Source organism: Bos taurus, chromosome 15 (assembly GCF_002263795.3).
Source record: "Bos taurus isolate L1 Dominette 01449 registration number 42190680 breed Hereford chromosome 15, ARS-UCD2.0, whole genome shotgun sequence".
Taxonomy (NCBI): Eukaryota; Metazoa; Chordata; class Mammalia; order Artiodactyla; family Bovidae; genus Bos; species Bos taurus.
The window spans coordinates 5,949,829-5,965,507 of record NC_037342.1 but is presented as its reverse complement, the minus strand read 5'-3'; the positions used below and the strand labels follow the sequence as shown (position 1 = coordinate 5,965,507).

General features: G+C 40.6%; 1 protein-coding gene across 2 annotated transcripts; it reads right to left on the bottom strand.

Annotated features, from left to right (window-relative positions):
* Positions 1–1,267: 1,267 nt before the first annotated feature.
* On the bottom strand, positions 1,268–14,922 carry MMP27 (matrix metallopeptidase 27). Of its 2 annotated transcripts, none has more exons than XM_059874730.1 (10): positions 14,796–14,922; positions 13,757–13,995; positions 12,443–12,591; positions 12,228–12,356; positions 6,882–7,043; positions 6,585–6,705; positions 4,407–4,537; positions 3,349–3,508; positions 2,717–2,820; positions 1,268–1,803 (listed from the first exon to the last, which is right to left on the bottom strand). In XM_059874730.1, the coding sequence occupies exons 1-10, from the start codon at positions 14,892–14,894 to the stop codon at positions 1,562–1,564; spliced, it is 1,536 nt and encodes a 511-aa protein (XP_059730713.1). In that variant the 5' UTR covers positions 14,895–14,922; the 3' UTR covers positions 1,268–1,561.
* Positions 14,923–15,679: the final 757 nt, after the last annotated feature.

Here is a 15,679-nt window from a genome sequence, read left to right as displayed (position 1 = left end):
TTCTTCTATTTAGAGGTCTATGGCCCATTTTTTAGTAAATTTTGTGAACATGTGAGTTAATCTAAGTTTTTTTATGTGTTTGGATATTTGATTATTCCAGCACTATTCTTGTTTTCCCAAAGGCTGACCTACTATCTCCTACATGCTAGGTATTAAACTGTACTTCTTAAAATTTACTTTCTGTTTCAAACATGCAACTACTTTTTTGTTTGGGATAAAAGAATATCCCATTCTTTTAGGAATCTGATAATACTTAACTCAAGGAAAAAATGTGTGAGTTGGAGGACTAGCTGTAGGAATTCCTGAGATTTTTCTATTCTCACTTTCTATCAATTGATACTTACTCAATCTATCACCTAATCAGAATCAAGTTCAACTGACAACCTCCCATCTTTGGGGTCACAAAACTTATGTAGAGCTTTGCTAAGCATTCAGCTTTGACGATGTAAAGGCAAAACTTAACCACAAGAATTTAGAAACCCAACATGTACATGTATAACAGAGGACAGGAACTTTCTACCAATAGGTATAAGAACAGCTGACCCATAAACTGGAGAAGGAAATGGCAACCCAATCCAGTATTCTTGCCTAGAAACTCCCATGGACAGAGGAGCCCTGTGGGCTACAGTCCACTGCGTTGCAAAGAGTTAGACACAACTGAGCAGACACGACCCACATACACAGGAAACACAAGAAATTTCCACATTTCTTGTATATGATATATGAGGACAGTGTGCACAAAACTTGCTTTTAAGCTTTCTAAGGAATGGTTCAATGAGCTGGTCTCTGCTTGGAGGGTGAGGGTTGGAGGGAACATTACTTGCCTACTCCTGCTAGTTTCTGAATTGTTGGGGGGGGTTATCTTTAGTGTAGCACTTCCGGCATCTCTCTAGGTTCTCACTCCTCTCTTTGGGAGGCAGAATCACTTATTTGATTGGTGGATTTGGGAGCAGGAACTAGACACATGTGCCTCCATCCTCATTTCTTCCTCTTTGGGCTCCATGCAGTCTGTACGTAGCTCTCTTTTCCATGGGGAGGCAGGGTGCTTTCTAGTTCTTCCCATGGCTTGTGAGTAAGGATGTCTCACTCTAGAATTTGATATTAGGAAGATTGCTCCTCCACAGATACGTTCTCTAGCATAAGCTTTTCAGTAATAAAGGTGGTATTGTACTCTCCCAACTGTATATTTCTCAGTAGATTCAAAACATGGGTAGGGATGTGGGTTGCAGTTTATTGAGCCTCTCCAACTCCAAAGGTCCAGACAAAATAGAATGCTAAAGATTGGTTTAATAAATGTCTTCAGTATTTTGTTATTACAAGACACATAGCTTACTTCTTCAAGTCTACAAAACATAAAATATGCTTCAAGTCCAGTGAGAGTTTTGTTTATACATAACTTCCTGTAAAAAGAATCAGGCAGCTCAAAACAGCTGTTTCACTCTTCATTCAATAGATATTTATAACTAGGCCTGGAGACTTGATGTTAAAGAACAGTTCTGTTCTAATTTGAAGCAGAGTTCAGATTAAAAGATCCCTTGAGGTTTATTTTAGGTCTATGAATTTATTGGTAACTGTAGATTTTGTTCATCATGTGAACAATACTAAAAATAAGAAAATTTAAACTTTTATAATGAAACATCTCCACTCCTGAATGTACTTTTCCCTCACTGATTGTAAAATCAGATGATGAATTTAACGGTTCTTTACACTGAAGCCAAGTATTGGTTTTCATTATTCGGGTAACGGTCTTTGCCTTAGGATCATATTCAAATTGTTTTGATCTACGGAAGAAATAGAAGAATCCTAGAGAGAGAGAATCATGATTAGTTATCTTATACAACTGTATAATTGTTCTATACTTTTCAATTTTATGAATGTAGAATACAATAATTGAACATGATATGGAGAGAAAATAAATGTGTAACTATATACATACATTTTACTTTACCCAGTCACATGAAAAATATTAGTTTTATTTCCCTGAGGAAAAAGCCAAGGTATGAAACATGAATTTCAAGGGGCTGTAGTTTATACCAGAGGTTCTCAGACTAGGTTTCCAAAAAATGTCCCAGTGAGGGGGAGAAAGAGGCCTCTATGAGTATGGTCTTGGGCCCTATCTCATTTTCCTAAAGCTGCTCTGCTTTATCTGTTTTAAGTTCTGAGGTTCTGTATTAAATTTCACTAGAATAAAAGATGGCGATACTCAAAAATATCTTTAGACTTCTGCTTACTCCATGGTCTGCTCTGTTGTTTTTGAAGATATAGTAGCTGGACTGATTCATTAATTTGCCCAAGGTTCTTTTAAAACTGTAGATTCCTGGCACAATCCTACTGCCTCAGAAACTCTAAGGAACTTGTCGCTTCATATACAAACCCTAAACTGTGTTTATTAAACTATATACATTGAGGTTTGAGAATCACTGTTCAGTTCAGATGCCCAGTCATGTTTCACACTTGAAACTCTTCAGGGGTATCTTTATCAGACATCTATGATCAGTGATAATTTTGATACCTTTTGCATAGTTTCGAAGTAGTATGTCAGAGAATATAACTCAAATTTACTATTCAATTTTGATAAGATCCCCACAGTTTATTATTACATGTACTCAAAGTAGTAAAAGGACATTAAAATGGAAACATTTAAGTTTTCATGCTGAATTCTTTCACAGTCAGTAAAGCCTTCTAAGTATCCTAATAGTCAGGCGCTGAGGCTTACCTTTGTGTTGGAAAGCGGCGTCCACTCGGAGGCCAATTCCTGGGAAGTACTTTACCACTCTCCGTGGGTACCCTTTGTCCATGGTTTGGGTCACTTCATCATACCTGGAGACATGGATTTGAAAGGTTTTGGGGGGACCTTTGTTTCAGGGAAGAGGACTAATTTTTTTACTGCACAACTTGGAGTCAAGCAAATATGTAGGAAAAAAGTAATCCTATTGGAAGAAAACTAGTAGGATCAATAATTAAAAATGGCAAAGAGTATATTTGGTCAGATCTCTGACAGTGTCTTAAAAACAAGGAATTATGAGGGAAAAAAGCCACATAATTTACCAGATCGATACTATTCTGAGGAACTATTAAATCAAAGGGCCCTTTCCGGAGTTTCAATGATTTTGACTGAATATGTTTGTCACTGGCAGCTTGGTTGGCACCACCAGCCTTATTATTTTAGCTTTATTTTTATAAGCTGGAGAAAGATCTTTGACCTGACTGAAACATTCTTTTGTTTGGTGAATGCCAACCACCTAAGATTGTCTTCAACATAACACATTTGGAAGACAGTGTTAAAGTGATGCTTTGTGGATATTTTTCTCCAGACTAAAACAAGGGGCCAATTGTCTGCAAACTTACCTCCAGCACCAAATGCCCACAAAGAAGTAGGTCTTTCTTGTGCTGCGGTCACACACAGCTGCATCAATTTTCTTCACACGTCTTGGAAAGCCAAGAGTATAGATGGATTTGGGATAATCTGGTAAGACAGCATATCCTCTGATCACCCAGAAGTTGTCATCTAGGACGAGAGGGAGAGTGATTATCTTCTGATTTATTTCCTAAAGGGAGAAATAGGTGTCTTAAGAAGTTTGAAAATAATTAGATTCCTAGTTCCTTTCAGGTGCAAATCTTAAAGATTTAGTAATCTTATGTCTCCATTTACTCTTACCATGTTCTTTAGCTGCTTACATATCATTAATATTACACAAATAATATATACCTAGGAAATGGCTACCCATTCCAGTATTCTTGCCTGGAGAATTCCATGGACGCTAACACTTTCACTTTCATAGTTCATGGTATGCATACCCATGTCAGTTGAGTTCATTATACTGATTCTTCTCTAATGCTGACAAAACTATCAAGTATATTTGTTCTCCTAAATTTCCATGCCCTAATGTTCTTAAAGGCAAGTAATCTGATAAAATCCTCCTGGAAAGTAGGGTTGCTAGATTGAATATAAGATACCAATTGAATCTGAATCTGAATTTCAAGTAAACAGTGATTAATTTTTGGTATAAGTATATCCAAAATATTACAATGTGCACACTTAAACTAAAAAGTTATTTTTTATTTGTCTGAAATTGAAACCATCTTGTATTTTTATTTGCCACATCTAGCAGCCCTAGTAAAAAGGGAATATAAGAAGAGAGATGGGTTACCTTTATTTGGCAGAAAAAAAGACTTTTTAGTTTTTGTTATACAGGTTTCTTCTCTCCTGTGCACTTGGGATGACGTTTATCTTTACAGCCAGAGAGAATCCTTGGATAGTTGTTCTTTATAATAGGAACTTAAGGTCAGAGCAGAAGCCCTGTCCATTTGGCTCATGCATGAAGATTATATTCCTTGAATTAAAATATCCGCTAACTAGTTCAGGCATACACAAGGAGAAGAGGAATAATGATAGGCAATGTTACCTTTAAAAACCAGAATCTTGTCGATGGGGTTCTCATATGCAGCGTGAATATCAGCTGGCAGAGATGGCCAGAATGAAGAGATTAATTCAAATTCAACATCAGTGATGTCATAATAGATCCTCCATATGTGCCTGTGTTAGACAGGAAACCATACTTTATATACAGTCTATGTGTATCTATTTCAATGAAACCACTGCAAACTTAGACTTGACTTTATCTAATTGGTTGATATTTTCATCAGTTTATAGCATTAGCATAATTTTCCTCAGAAATTTTAGGTGGTTATGAATTCAGTTCTACCCTTTGGATCACCAAAGTCAGGACATGCCTTTGTGCCCACTCTTTTGGGTACTTAGAGTAGCAAACTACCCATGGAAGTCTCATTAACAGTTCTCAGTGTATTTGGTCACTTCATTTTTGCCAAAGCAGCAATTCCCAATATTCTAAGTCAACACCAAGCATTCTAAGAAAAAATTTCTGGTATTGATTGCTAGAATTAAAAATGTTATTATTGTCATTGCTAAATATTTCCTCAGATTTCCCTTCTGGCTGTAAAGCTCTGAGGTAGATCCGTGAGCAAGGTCTGAAAAGTCCTTATAGTTCATTTTTCTTCCCATGCTGGGAACCCATCCCTGACAAGTGGCCTCTCAGCCTCAGCTATCAGGAGCATGGTATGACAGCATGTCACTGTTGGTGCTGTTCAGTCGCCAAGTTGTATCTGACACTGTGACCCCATGAACTGTAGTGCTACATAGTCATGGGTGGAAGGAGTCTGATTTCACATGTTCTTTCCTTTTGCCCCTATATCCTTGTCAGATGGTAAATGTCCTGACACTTTGCTCTGAAAGTGTGGCCATGGTATACATAACTGGCACACCATGTTGCAAGTTAAGTGCAGTAACTACATAGTGAGAGAAGAGATTTCCTACCACAGCTAACACTTTGTTGATTCAACTTCGAGGAATGGTCCATTGATGCATATTTCACAACTGGCTCTCCAGGTAGGAAAAAGACCTGCTACTGCTGCTAAGTCACTTCGACTGCAGCCCACCAGGCTCCCCTGTCCCTGGGATTCTCCAGGCAAGAACACTGGAGTGGGTTGCCATTTCCTTCTCCAATGCGTGAAAGTGAAAAGTGAAAGTGAAGTCACTCAGTCGTGTCTGACTCTTAGCGACCCATGGACTGCAGCCCACCAGTCTCCTCCATCCAAGGGATTTTCCAGGCAAGAGTACTGGAGTGGGATGCCATTGCCTTCTCCGGGAAAAAGACCTAATTTTTATCATTTGGTGATTGTCAGGGTGTAGGTACTCCAACCAAGGCCAATTTCAAGGTACTAAATCAATATGAGCTAGTTTACAAAATTCTTGAAAATTTAATAATTGAATCTCTAACTCCTAGACTTAATTGCACCTCTCTCCGCTTCTGTAGCCAGGTGTAAGCCAGGTCCAGGACATCGTCGGGATTGTGGTATTATTTTAGCTAAGAAGTTACTGAAAGTAGACTCTGGTTCAATGGCAATTAAAAAATTTCCTTAAAAACATTTAAAAATTAATTTATTATTGTTGCATGTATGAAAGATGGGAGCAGAAACAAGCAGGCTAGTAAATAGGCTTTTGGAGTAGGAGATGAGAAATGATGGTAGCTTGGATGAGCTGGAGATGGTGGTGGAGACGGAGAGAAGGGAGTGGACATAGGCCATCGATGTGTCTGCAGTAGGACTTGACAAGACCTACTGAGTGACTGATAGGGGATGGGATGGGGTGTAAATGAAAACAATGGTATCACAGAGGAAAGAGCGGCTCACCTCTACCTGGGAGGGTGGAGATTAGGCCACAGAACACATTCTCCGAGAGGTGACATTGAGCAGGGATGAAAAAACAGAGCACAAGCATTGGTGAGGATGTGGAGAAACTGGACCATTAGTTGTTGTTGGTAGGAATGTAAAGCGGTGTCACCTCTGTGGAGAGTGGAATGGCAGTTACTCGAAAAATTAAGTAGATAATAACCATTTGAAAAAACAACAATTTATCAAACAGGTAAGAGGTATGTGCACAGAGTAATACATTCAAGCAATGTAGACAGTTATAAAACAAAAAGCAAGATATATTCTCTTATCCCCAAATCTCTTGAAAAGAAAAACTTCACAGGAAGTTGAGGTGTTTAAGGGAATGGGTTTACCTGCCTTTAAAGAACATTACTTCTCTGCGGAAAGTGGTGATAGCATCAAAAGTCAAATCGGGGTCACAGGCATGAGGTAGAGTGGGTCCCTTTGGCTTCTCAGGTACCTTAGGTGGCCCTGCTTTGATGAAAAAAAAAAAACCTCAGTGAACTAAGAAGGCATGTGGAAATACCTACAGAAGGATCTTTCCCAAGAGAATACTTTCCTCATAATAATATTTCGAGAAGTGATTTTTCTCAACGTCCTTCCTGGAAAGCCTTCAATTCAGTTCACATATATTCAGATTTATTGCTCACCGTAGATGGATTGGATTCCGTTGATATCGTCCTGAGAAAGTGGGTATTTGCTAGGATCCAAGGAGACATAGTTTGGGAACATCAACGCTGTTTGATCACTGGAGTGAGAGAGCCCCAGTGAATGGCCAAATTCATGAGCTGCCACAAGAAATAAGCTGAATCCTTAACAAAAACGGAAAACATGAGTATGTTAGTCAATCAGAAGAATGATTGCATCTGAGATTAGGAAGTAACTGAGAGAAATGAAAAAAAAAGGCTTGTCAAACAGACAATTCTTATGACACATGAACCATTATTTATCTGGGAAATTTTTCAACAGTGATAATTGGTATTAGTCACATCATGGAGAAATGTAACCCAGAGCAAGCAGATGGCAGAAAACAGGTGTCTCGAAATGGATAGTAGTGGGAAAAAAAAAAAAGCCACCAGTTTTGGGTTGTTGTTAGGCATCTGTACATGATCATATTTCCCCTACTTATATTCTTCAGAGATTCTCCACTGGTTGTAGGATCAAGTCCAAATACCTAAACACAGCCTTCCATGAACTAGTCCCTGCTTTTTTCCCCAGCCTCATATTTTATTTTCATTTTCCCTGAGCTAGCCATGTGGAATCACTTGCATTTCTCATCTATGCCATGCTCTTTTTCATCTGTGTCTCTGTATCTCCATCACTTCTGCCCAGAGTATTATCTCTTTCACCCCCTTCACCCATCTGTCCTGCATAGGCCTCAGGGACCCCCTCCAGAGTCATCGTCACAAGACTTCTTTCCCCCAGCTCCTATCCGGGTTGACTTAATTGCACCTCTCTCTGCTTCTGTAGACTGAGCTTAATTCTGTCTTTGCAAATAAGTACTGCATTCTTTTTTTCTTTCCCTAAGTTGTGCACCCTTTCAGTCCAGAGACCATGTCTTAATTATCTTCCTGGGGACTAATAAACAGTTTAGTAATGGGTGCTGGATATCCAGGCTTTTATTTGGATGAAAGGATGGTTAGATGTTCCTCCTGGACAAGACTGGAATACTCTACTTATCCACACCAGAAGTTGTACCATGCATGGTTGGAATTGCCTTTTTGTTTGTCTGTCTCTCCTACAGTCTGTAAGCTTCTAAGTATATCAAAAAGACTGTCCTTGGACTTGCAGCTAAACCTATGGATACTAAGGAAAATGCTGAGCCTTTTGTGATGGAGCCTTGTCCAGTGATGTTTGCATAAAACAACCATGGAAAGGCAAAGAATTATTCATGGACTTTCATGCTTTTTGCTCTGGCTTTTGCTGCCTCCCCTTGTCTGGCTGGCAACATCACTTTGTGTGCTTTTGAACAGGGATGGGACAAGTGACTCTTTAAAGAAGTAATTAAAATTCAGATCATCTAAACGAAGTGCAAACTTTTATTCTGGCTCTCAAGACCCTCTATATAGGATTCTAATCTACACCATTTTAGCCTTCTGCTCCATTACAGTTCTGATACTTGAGTTGGTTGGGTTATTCTGTCTAGAACACTTTTTACTCCACTTTGCTTCAGAATTCCTGCAGAGCCTTCAAGTCTCAGGTTGGCGTCACTTCCTCCCTGACCTCTGTATATGGGCTGGAATTTCTTTTAGGTGCTCCTATTACATTGCCATAGTACCTTTTATCCCAAGGTTGATCATACTAACTTTAAATGCCATTTATAGAATGTGCCGTCTAGACTGTAAACCCCTGGAGAGTAGAGTCTGTGTGTTGTACGCTATTGTATATTCCAGTTATATTACAAAGCATGGATTAGAGTAGATTTTGAGTAAAGGACTGTTGAAAGGCTTCATTTACTATTATTTGTAGAGCATTTCTCATGTACTGACAATATTATAGGCTGTATGATACAGTAGAAAAAAGATTTCATTTCTGCCTTCTTGGAGATGCAACTAAATAGATAAGTTTGGGCATTATACATCAGTACCTTTGTGAATTTTTTTTTCTCCTAGAAATCACTTAATCATCACCATTATCATTAGTATTAATAATCACCAAGATAATTATCAGTGTCAAACACTTTCTGAATGTTTGCTAAGGACTGGTGCTTTGCAAGGTTTTTTTTGCCCTTATTATAGATAAGTTGTGTCATCTTCCTGCATGTAGGTTCCCCCATGCCACAGACCACTGCTCTTCTGCAGCCCAGCCCTGCATCTGTAGTGGTCTCTGAGGGCTGTTTCAGTTGCCTGGTGCCAGTGCATATGTGTGTGAAGCATTTACATTCACATACAGGTTTGAAACTGGCCTCACTTTGGGAGATTCCCAGGAAACCCTCTCCATGTGTTCAGATCTCTCTGATATCACCATGCAGTGACTTCCAACCCCTTAGGAAGCAGTGGGATTAGCAGATGCCTGCTGTCTATTGCTTTTGACGGAGTTGCACTAAGACTTTTGTGCCCTTTGCATAAAGAGAGCCCACATATACGTAAAAAGGTATATTATACATTATTGCCAAATTTTCTATTTAAAAAAATCCATTTGATTGGAGATGCTTGATTGGATGCTTGAGATTTTACATTTTTATTAGAGAACAGGAAAACATTTTCCCGTGTAGGCCAGAAAGCTGAGAGTTATAAGATTAGGGATCCCCAGGTCCAATAATTTCAACCCTGAGGGAATGTATTACAATAAAGCAGTTACAAAACACCCCTTTTTAATATTGTTGCCTGGCTATCCACCCGGAACTTGGTGGAGGGCTATGTTTATCCTCTGCTTTGCTCAGGCAAGTTTTGCCAGCTTGGGGCCCAGGACCCTCTGGAGTTTTTCATAATCCATCCCACACATCCCCTTTGGCAAGGGGCCAGTTGCAGTGTGGGGAATAGTACTTTACCACTAAGGTAAGGTAAGGTAAGGAAAGTCTCTCAGTCGTGTCCGACTCTTTGTGACCCCATGGACTGTAGCCTACCAGGCTCTTCCCTCCATGGGAGTCTCCAGGCAAGAGTACTGGAGTGGGTTGCCATTTCGTTCTCCAGGGGATCTTCCCGACCCAGGGATTGAACCCGGGTCTCCCGCATTCCAGGCAGATGCTTTAACCTCTGAGCCACCAGGGAAGCCTTTTACCACTAAGTGTTGGAATTAATGGGCTTCCCAGGTGGGAAGCGTCTGCCTGCCAGTGCAGGAGACATGGATTCAGTCCCTGCATTAGGAAGATTCCCTGGTTGAGGACATGGCAACCCACTCCTGTATTCTTGCCTAGAGAATCTCATGGACAGAGGAGCCTGGTGGGCTACAGTCCATGGGGTGGCAAAAGAGTCAGATACAACTTAGCGGCAAACAGCAACAAATTGGAACTAATAGGGATACAATGATAATGAGGGGACTTCTCTGCTGGTCCAGTGGTTACAAATCTGCCTTGCAGTACAGGGGAGATGAGTTTCAATTCCTGGTCAGGGAACTAAGATCCCACATGCCATGGAACAACTGAGCCCACTTGATGCAACTAAGACCCAATGCAGCTAAATATAAATAGATAAATATTTTTAAAAAAATGATAGTGAAACCTGAGACTAATCTCTGCTTCTAGATATGCAAGTAAAGCCTGGCTGAGTGAGGGGAGTCATTTCTGACTTTGGTGAGCACTAGAATATTTCCTATACCTGCCTGATTGGATGTATCCACCCGACCTTCAGGCCAAATCCAGGAAAATATTGGAACACATCTCAGCAGGAGACAGACCCGGTCCCTTCAACTCCTCTGTCATTTGGACCCTGGGGTCACCCTACCTCTTTCACTTTCTTGGCTGTAATGTTACCTCTGTGGCAGTGCAGCCACCACCTCCAAACTCCCCTTGAAGTTCAGCCAGCATGGAGTCCTTTCCCCTCTTTGTTGCCTAGCTCTTGGAAGAACACTTCCATCACGTGCTCAGACTTAGCAAGGAGAGGCTGTGCGTCATTTTGAGTCACTGGCTTTCAGTTTTGCAGAAACTATGACTGACTCACAGACTACATAGAGTTATGTGGTCAGGACTGAATTGTGGGCTTGTGTACCACCCACCAGAAAGCCACAGCATCCTCTTTCCTGGAACCCTGGAAACCAAATACCAGAGACATGATGACTGTGGTAAATGACAGAAAAAAAAGAGTAGAGAGAACCTGAGAGTCTACCGAACTGCTCCTTTGTTTGCTGCTGCTGCTGCTGCTGCTAAGTCGCTTCAGTCGTGTCTGACTCTGTGCGACTCCATAGACAGCAGCCTACCAGGCTCCCCCGTCCCTGGGATTCTCCAGGCAAGAACACTGGAGTGGGTTGCCATTTCTTCCTCCAATGCATGAAAAGTGAAAAGTGAAATTGAAGTCGCTCAGTCGTGTCCGACTCCTAGCGACCCTGTGGACTGCAGCCTACCAGGCTCCTCCATCCATGGGATTCAGATAACAAAGTTTTGTTTTTTTATTTGAAACATAATAAAATATCACTTATCTTCATGCCAGGGAGGCCCAATAAGAGAAATAAAATCACTGCCCATGGCCTAAAGAAATAAGTCAAATATAAAGACCAGGATCCAATTCTTTGGCAGACAAGCAAGAGTTAGGTGAAGAGGTTCATGTATATAAATGGACGTCCTATGGGCCATGTACCCACATAGCATCTTTCAATCACTAACTTGGAATTACTACCTCCCAGAGTCATGGAAACCTACTCCAATATTCTTGCCTGGAAAATCCTGTGGACAGTGGAGCCTGAAGGGCTGCTGTCCATAGGGTCGCTCAGAGTCAGATACAACTGAAGTGACTTAGCATGCATGAATGCATTGGAGAAGGAAATGGCAACCCACTCCAATATTCTTGCCTGGAGAATCCCAGGGACTGGGGAGCCTGGTGGGCTTACGTCTGTGGGGTCGCACAGAGTTGGGCACAACTGAAGCGATGCAGCAGCAGAGTCTTCTTTCAATCTTCAAGCTAGAGATGACTTCTGCCATTGGTATAATACACAGTACTTTCTGCCTTGTATGGTGGTGAGTGGGTCTAGGCCTTATACACCACCCAAGATCATGAAGCTCTGAACTTTTCTAGAACAACTTTGTGGTCTGCACGACACCTTGCATAGATCCAGACATGTAGTGGCCCTTTAGGCATTGCAGATGTATGAATGAACATATGAGGAAGGGAAGAATGTTCTGATAATAACAGGATTAGCAGCTTTATGAAAGTGCTATGTGGATAAAGCTCTGAACTGTACAAGCACAGTTGTCTGAATAGACACTGAACACTTTCATCAATGTCATCTGGAATATGAAACATCATAGGGAAACTGGGAAGTAAAAAGCAACTAATTACAAAGCTATTCCTTTCAGGGATTTGTATGAATAGTAACATTTTGTTTGTAAAGAAAAATGGGCTCACCTACTCCGTCCTTGGTCCAGTTCTCATCCTCATCAAAGTGAGTGTCTCCACCCAATCCCAGACCAGGGGGAAAGGCGTGGCCGAGGACTCCCAAGGGGCCGTCAAAGTAACGAGGACACGAACCATGGACTGGGAAACAGGGGGTAAGAGGATCAGCCTCGTCAAAGCTCCCAAGATGAAAATGGCTATATTGCTTTCTCTGCTGAAAACCTTACCTCGGGTCTTAAAGGCAATCATGATGTCAGCGATCCCTTTGGAAATCTTGGTGAATATTAGTGGAGTGACTTTGCTCCACACTTCTAAACCTTTTTGGATAGCCTCATCCACATCAGCTCGAGCCATATCAGGAGTGTAGTTTACAATTCTTACAAATTAACAGATATGTATCAATTGGCTGTTATACAAGCATGTAAACACATATACTAGGAAAAGAAAATAATTTCTATCTTATCCATCACATGCTGCAGTAACTTTTGGTATGGTGCTATCGCTACATTTCTACAATGCTTTACCATTTAAATTAGGTGCTTTTACATTTGCTATATGTTAATAATTCAGTCTTTCATCTGTGCTATTCATCAGGTAGTATGATTGCACTTAGACAAATGAGGCTCAAAGAGGTTAAATGACTTCCCTAAGGTCATGTCTTAAGGTGGAAGATCATTTTATGCATGGATTTGCTGTGCATATGACTGTATGATACGATCTTCTGAAGAGAACTGAGATTCATTTTCTCAAACAGCTTATAGAAATCAGTTTTATGCATGTGTCATATGTTAAGTCTCACTTGAGAGCCACAAAGAGTTTGTTTCTCAGGAAAAGCTCTTGCTTTTGTTTATATTCTCTATTTTGCTAAATCTACTTTTACCTCAATCCCTAAGGCTCAAGAAGAAGAAGGAAGGACTATTAGACTTTTTAAGGCCAGCCAGGAGGGCTCTGGAGCAGTGCTCAAGGCCACTGCCTCTATCTCAGGTCACAGGTCACCCTTCAACCTCTTTCTGCCGATAAGCCAGCTCCTTTGCGATATCCGAGGTCTACCTGAGATTTGACAATCTAACTCATACATGTCTCCAACATGAGCTGGTTGAGGTCTACCTGAGATTTGACAATCTAACTCATACATGTCTCCAACATGAGCTGGTTGTACTCCATTTTCTCATTTTCCCTTGAGCACACTTCAATTGTACCTTTAAGCATCTGCAGTCAGACCATAGAGGTTCTGGTCCTAGAGTTTTTATGGAGGTGGCAGAGGCTAGAGATTAGAGCATATTTGCAGAGCCAGTCTGCTGAGAAGAGCTGTGCAAACTGGCCTATGCTAAACAAGTTTTTTTTTTTTTTCTTCCAGTTTCTCCTGTGTTTAAGGTGATAATAACAGGGGTGCCTAGGTCGCAAGTTTTTTGAGAGGGTGGAATAAATAAAACCTATCAAGTGCTATGCACACAGGAAGTGCTGGGTAAAATAAACCATTATTATCTTTGCTTCTTAGAGATAACATTCACGTTAATTTAGATTAAGAGCAGGAGCATTACCTGTAGGTGAGGTTGTACTTCTTCCACCCGGGGAGAGTGTAGCCATACTGACCCACGTCAGGCACCCCACACCTGGGTGTCTTCATGATCTCCAGAGTGTTTGAGTCCAGTTTTCCAGTCACTGTCAATCCAAAGAACGCTTGCATTTCACGGATTTTGCCATCTATGAGACTTCTGTTACTGCTTTGAGCAAGATGACTCCCTTCTATTTCAAGAGAGTAGAACTGGTTGAGATATGCCTAACCGAAAAGACAAAAAAAGGCACGGACTACAGGGGAGCAGACCTCCATCTCAGGAGAAGCAAGCTTTCCGAGATCCTTTCCGGCAGCAGGAGGGGAAAAGGAAATAAATAACAAGGGAAAGGGAGGGGAGAGGAAGAAAACAAAGAGGAAGGAGAAGAGTCACCCTCTCTTTCAGTTTCCAAAAGCTCATTGAGCTGTGTGTGACCAGAACCGGCTACACCCATAGAGCTATGGAACTCCAAACTTTAACAGACGAGAAGCATGCTTCTTCTATGTGTTGGATGATCTTGTGTCATACACATTTTTACTGTTACTTTCATTTGGTGTTTCCTTGAAACAAATTATGGAGAAAATATGATTATTCACATGTAATCACATTTAAGTAATTCCATCAAATATGGCAAAGTACCTGGATTGATTTTTAGAGGGAATCTCCAAAGCAGCGTGGTTTTCGTACATGTAGGATAAGGAGCTCCAAACTACACTTGGGTCCCCCTGGCTGGTCTTCAGATGCTTTTATGGAGATCTCCGTTCTCACAGAGCTGACTCTGTCTCTGCTCACTCTCTCCTCACTTGTATCCAGTGCTTAAATAGCAAATCCTGCCTTTCTCCCAGCCCACCCCACTCTCCACCCTCTACCATTCCTGACGTCTTTAGGGCCAAGGAAAGGAAAATCAGCTCCTCACAAAAAAGTTCAGGACTCTTTGGTAAGAATGAGCTGTCTTTTTAGGTCCTCGGACAATCAGTAAAGTGAAATTTTTATGGATAGCCACGAATGACATTTACTGAGACAGTACCTGAGTCAGTTGCAGGTTCTCTTCGTCTTCCATCCTTTGGTCTGCAGGAAATGCAGAGGACAGTGTTACAAAGACCAAAAGCAGAAGAAGGTTCTTCATTCCTCTCTCTCCAGTTGAAGCCTCGTTCTGTTTGCATAGAATTTAGAAAATAATAGTGAGACGTGGCATGAATTGGCTTGTATTATCCTTTAATTAAAAACAGAAAAGGACATTTGCCATGGAGTGTGTCATGGTATGCTTTTTTTTTTCTTAGGTTGAGTTGATTTCACAATCATAATCTATGATTTGTTTGGTAAATACAGTCACTGTTATTATTGAATTTAAAATAATACGAACTGAGGCTCCAAGCTACTTTTGCCCTTGCAAAGTTGGAGGCTTTCCTATGCATAAATTCTTGGGAGTTGAATAATTTTCGGTTGAATCAAAGCCCATAATATTTGTATAACAAGAAAATTTTCTTTGTAAAATTTTTATCTTTTGTTGCAATCACCTGTTATGCTTGCAAAATTATAATTTTTTGCTTCTTCTGAGGAATATGATTTCAGCTGTTGTCTTGCTCTTGATACAGATACTTCCTTACTTCCTGTCTTCTAATAAACAAGGCATGTCTGTTTTTCAAAGAACAAAGTTTTCAAAGACACAGTATTGTGAAAAGACAATTGATTTAGGAATCAGATTATCCTAATTAACTGGGTAAATACCAGATGTTTATTGAGCACTCACTCTTTGCCTGTCATTATTAATGCAAGAAAGAATAAGACACTGGTCCAAACTTGTTGGAAAATTCAGACATACACAGACTAACCCCAGGTAAAACAGAAAAAGTGGCAAAATGCACAGTAAAGATTCTGAAGACTGAAATGGCCCAAAAGGCACTGAGATCA